The sequence below is a fragment of the Pan troglodytes genome, chromosome 4 (assembly GCF_028858775.2).
Source record: "Pan troglodytes isolate AG18354 chromosome 4, NHGRI_mPanTro3-v2.0_pri, whole genome shotgun sequence".
NCBI classification, from domain to species: domain Eukaryota; kingdom Metazoa; phylum Chordata; class Mammalia; order Primates; family Hominidae; genus Pan; species Pan troglodytes.
The window spans coordinates 10,269,570-10,274,806 of NC_072402.2; the positions used below are offsets into that span (position 1 = coordinate 10,269,570).

General features: G+C 40.7%; 1 protein-coding gene across 1 annotated transcript; it reads right to left on the reverse strand.

The window, feature by feature from the left end:
* Positions 1 to 4,129: 4,129 nt before the first annotated feature.
* TAS2R1 (taste 2 receptor member 1) lies at positions 4,130 to 5,029 on the reverse strand. Its single transcript, NM_001009100.1, is given in 1 exon segment — positions 4,130 to 5,029. A coding segment is annotated over 1 exon segment (900 nt).
* Positions 5,030 to 5,237: the final 208 nt, after the last annotated feature.

Consider the following 5,237-nt stretch of genomic DNA (forward strand, 5'->3'; position numbering starts at 1 on the left):
ACGGTGGCTCAAGCCTGTAATCCCAGCACTTTGGGAGGCCGAGGCAGGCAACTCACCTGAGTTTGGGAGTTCAAGACCAGCCTGGCCAACATGGTGAAACCCCGTCTCTACTAAAAATACAAAAAATTAGCTGGGCATGGTGGCACATGCCTGTCATCCTAGCTACTCAGGAGGCTGAGGCAGGGGAATTACTTGAACCCAGGAGGCAGAGGTTGCAGTGAACCGAGATCATGCCACTGCACTCCAGCCTGGATGACAGGGCAAGACTCTGTCTCAAAAAAAGAAAAAAGAAATTGACCTGTAGTCAGAATTTTAAGTCAATTTTTGATTTAATATTATGTTGATGATCTTGTGGAGAAATGTTTAAAATAGAAACAATATAAAACGCCAAAAATAATAAAAGGAAACCCACACTTCATTGATATAAATACGTTTTAAATTTTAGGATACAATCGCCAATTCCTGATTCCCAGTCAAAAAGATTAAGTAGATCCAGATGTCACAGATGTGAATCAACATGTTTACATCACATCTTGAAAACAATCATTATTTTAATCCTACCAAGGTATAAGGTGCTGTATTAGTGAGAGACTAGTTTTGTGTAGAATGACAGCAGTAAAGACAGCAGTGAAACAAATGTCCATGAGCTATCTTGAATTTGTATTGACTGTCCCCCAAATCTTAATGTTTTCAGCTCATTGAGGAAATTTTCCTAGTACATACCCTTCTCCTGGCATAAAGTTTTCCTAGAGAGTCTGCAATTTTTAGGTAAGAAAGAATACTAATAATAAAAAAGGAACTTTCTACTGATCTCAAGTTTGTGTTAATATGATGTTCAGTCTAACTCCAAACTCATTCCCTAGCAAGACCCTCTTTTAAACATGTGGGTCTCCCCATCCTCGTCATTTGGATTTTTCTCCATTATGGGTGCCATCTGTCTGTAACATCTGTCATCCCTTTGATTGCCAATGTGAATTTCGATGGTCTGGCTGGTTTCTTTCTCTCTTGCATATTTCTGACTACCTGTTTCTCTTCTCACCCAAAGAGGTATAACTCTACAAGGACAAAAGTTATGGAAACTATATTTTCAAACCTAAAATCACAACATCCATAGCATGAGAAGTATGCCTGTACTTAAACGTACTATGGGGCAAAACATTTGAACTGTCTGAAGCACCTAGGATGCCTGGTCATCAGCCTGAAGAAGACGGATGGTAGACATCAGATGTCTTTCTAGCACCTTCTTGTCCAGAGCATTGTATCTTCAAGCAATTGTTACACTTGAATGAGTGACTGAGAATTTAAAAGGCATTTATCATTGGTGAGACTTTTGAACTAGTGTTTAACATTCAAATTGTGACTATATATATATATATATATATATACACACACACACATATAATTTTTTTTTTAGATAGACTCTCACTCTATCACCAGGCTGGAGTGCAGTGGCACAATCTCAACTCACTGTAACCTCTGCCTCTCAGATTCCAGTGATTCTCCTGCCTCAGCTTCCCAAGTAGCTGGGATTACAGGTGCACACCACCACACCTAGCTAATTTTTGAGTTTTTAGTAGAAACAAGATTTTGCCATGTTGGCCATGCTGGTCTCGAACTACTGGCCTCAAGTGATCTGCCCGCCTCGGCCTTTCAAAGTGCCGGGATTACAGACATGAGCCACCATGCCCGGCCAACATTTATCTTCTTAAAAGTCTATTTCTATAAGCACACAGATTTAGCCTTCTCTGTTGGTGTCATCATCTTCAGTCAGTGGAGACTGTGCAGAACCCCTGGGATTAGGGACTGAAAGAGCCAATGTCAGAATAGACAGTGGGACAGAGTAAGATAGCCTTTCTCTCCTGATTTGGGCCTGCTCATTGAACCCCAATCTAAAGTGGAATGGAATAAGACTGCTGGGTCCCATTTCAATAAGAGTCTGCCTCCTAGTGCAGAGACTATTTGGAAGCCACAGCCAGAAGCCACTTAACTGAGCAGCAAGCGCTGCCACAGTCTGCAATCAGCAGTCAACTGGCCTCACCTATGGGCATGCGATTCCACAGCCAAGACTCCCCAGGGCATAATGTCCAGCCCCATCTCTAAAGCTACAACAGTGGGTACAATAAGACGTTGCACCATGATAGAGGTCAACCCACTGTTCAATGAGGACAAAAGCAATTTGGCAGAACTGGCAAGTGCAGATAAGCGTGGCTCCAGAGAGACAAAATCTCAGTCTGTTTTGCTTCTAAATTTGAGCAATTAGTGTCCTACGCAATACTCATCAACTCAAAAGCTAGGCAACATTTCTGGAAGAAATACATTTCTAGGAAAGTAGACTATGAAAATGTTTTTAGAATTGTTTTATTATGAATTCTTTTTTAAAACATTTCTTGATAACAGTATAAAAACCTAGTCATATCTTAATAGTTATCTAATTAGCTAACATTATTAAAGCAGGAGTTGCATGAAATAGAATCAGAATTTAGTATCAGAAAAAAAAAAACACATGAGAGTTGTATCATGACAAATTTCTCCCTGAATGTTTGAAATTGCTCCCACTCTTTCAGGTACACGTATCACAGATTCAAGGAACAGAATATTCTCTGAACTTGAGAAAAAGAAAAGTGACTTTTCATTGTCCTTTCCCCCAATCAGAGGCAATAATTACATCCAGGATACAACTGATCTTCCCACAGCTGGCTTCCTGAGTGCGTGATTAGCTACAAACCTTCCTACCTAGTGGGACGTGGGAAAATGAAATAGCAGGAAGATGGAGGCTGTCATTTTGCTCCTTGGGGAATGAAGTGTGAAACCTGTGGGAAGTTGAGAGTACACTCAGAGCTTAGTTCCCATGCCCAAGAAGATAAGTACGTCCCTGAATCTTCTGAAGCAAAATCCTTCATTGGTGTATTATAACCAGGCCTGCGTGGCTTGGGTTAGAAAAGCTGTATTTGGGTTCCTATTACTGGTGATTGACAAATCTAAACCTAAACCTACTTTGCATCATCGCGCCTGAACTACAAGTTACAGCTGAGCTTAAGAACATTTTTTACTTCATTTACTTGTCTGGAAGCAAAATGGTTCTGAAGCTGTTTTGGAAATATACAAGTATATCTATCTCCATAATTTATCTATCTATCTATCTATCTATCTATCTATCTATCTATCTATCTATCTCTTAGTATTCAAAATCTCAACCAAACAGAAAATGCATTTGTGACTTGAAGCAGACGGAGACACCCCCAGCCCCACCCACCTACTGATGTTGCTTCATTGGGAAGACAGGCAATGCAGGAGGAGTTCCAAATTACCACTCCGGGTTGAAAGGGTCTCAAAGTCAGGCACACAAATACAAAATAAAACATCTTTGCAAGTTATTGTCTGTTCAGAGTGCACAGCTAGGAGAAATGGAAAACAGGCATTCAGTCCTCGACTCCTCCTCCTCCTCCATCTGTCTTCCCCTTTATCAGTTGATTGGCCATGTCACCATGGCATCTAGGCTCTCTGCAGGATGAAGTAGGAGAATATGCTTATAAGGATGGAGAAGGCCTGCTTGTCCTTGCTTCCTTTGTGATCTGAGGAGAAAGAATGGCTCCACTGCCTGCAACTCCAACAGACAGAACAGAAATAATATCCAGGTAGACAAGAAATGAACAGTCAGCCCGTTAAGGTCAGGATAAACCATCGAAGACGAGGCGTCAGATATTCATGGACCATACAGCATTCATGTGTCCTTCTGACATCACGAGTTCAAACAAGTGCTTTTCTTTTTCATCAAACTTTTAATTTTGAAATAATTGTAGATTTGAATGCATTTGTAAGAAGGAATACAGAAAGACCCTGAACCATTTACTCAGTTTTCCCAATGGTAACAACTTGCAAGATGATAGTACAATATCACTACCAGGATATTGAAATTGATGTAATCCATCAACATATGTTGTGCTTTCAAAATCAGTTTAACTGCTTGAAAAAGTAGCATATCCACAGAAATACCTCAGGCTGGATAAACAGGCCTGAAGGGGACATGTTGTATATTTATGAACAGGCTGCTTTGTCTGGCTGAGGGAAGTATGGCAGGCATGGGTAAATCATTGAATCATGGGTTCTTTGAACTGATCCAACTTCTCTCTCACTGACAGCACTTACTGTGGAGGAGGAACTTTTTTGCATTTTGTTTCAATTTAGGATTTCCTAAAATTAAGATGAGAGAGTGTCCAGAAGGGTACATACCAATCACAAGGATGAAGAACAGAAAGATGAACCTTCTGACGTGAAACTTTAGAGAAGAGAGAAAAACTTTTATCATGCAGTGGGAGAAGTAGAGGATCAGGAAGGACAGGATAGACAGCAACGCGCTGATGGGTGCACCCCTGCCAGGAACCCTGCTGCCCGCCACTGTGTTTCTCATTTGCCGGGTGTGCCTCCCCAGAGAGAAAATCAAGAGCAAAACAGCAACAAGGAAGATAAGCAATGGCACTGAGAACTCAGCAACAAAAGAGAAAATCTGTATAGCCAGTGTATCTTCTTTTTGAATTGTGGCATTTTGGGAGAAAAAGTTCCTTAAGAAGTGTGGGACCATAAACCCTGCATATTTGCTATGGAAAACACAAATCATAGATACATATAGCAGAGACCCCAGGATCATCCATGGGACCAGCTTGGATATCCTCATCTTCAACCAGATGAAGAGTGGGTGACGGACGCTGGCAACCTTGGCACAATAGAAAACGCCGAGCCATGTGGCAAGCCAAAGTTCCAATTCATTTACAAATAAGAGAATTGCACAATTCGCAGAACACATGATGAATTCTATGAAGAAGATAACAATCACATTAACGTAGAAGATGAACAACTGCAGAAAAATTCTAGAAACTGCCAGACAAGAAAGAAGGAGATCCAGCGGAGCCATTTTTCTGTGCTTGATCAAGTCAATGCCATTCACCACCACAATGATGCCATTTGTGAAAATCCCAAGAAGAAATTGTATCACTGCAAGAAGAAAATAGATAATGAGGTGAGACTCTAGCATTTTAGGAATAAAAAATTATTTACTTAAAAAATAATGAAGTTATAGAGTTTTGGACAGGTTGGGTTGTTCACGCTCTTCAATTAGATCAGGACTCCTCTGGGGAAGAAGACTAACAATAAAGGCATGGGGCAGGAAGGTGGTGTACATTTGTTTATGTCACTGCTTTCTCTATTTAGTTCTGAGACAGTCAAATAAGGAGGAGATACTC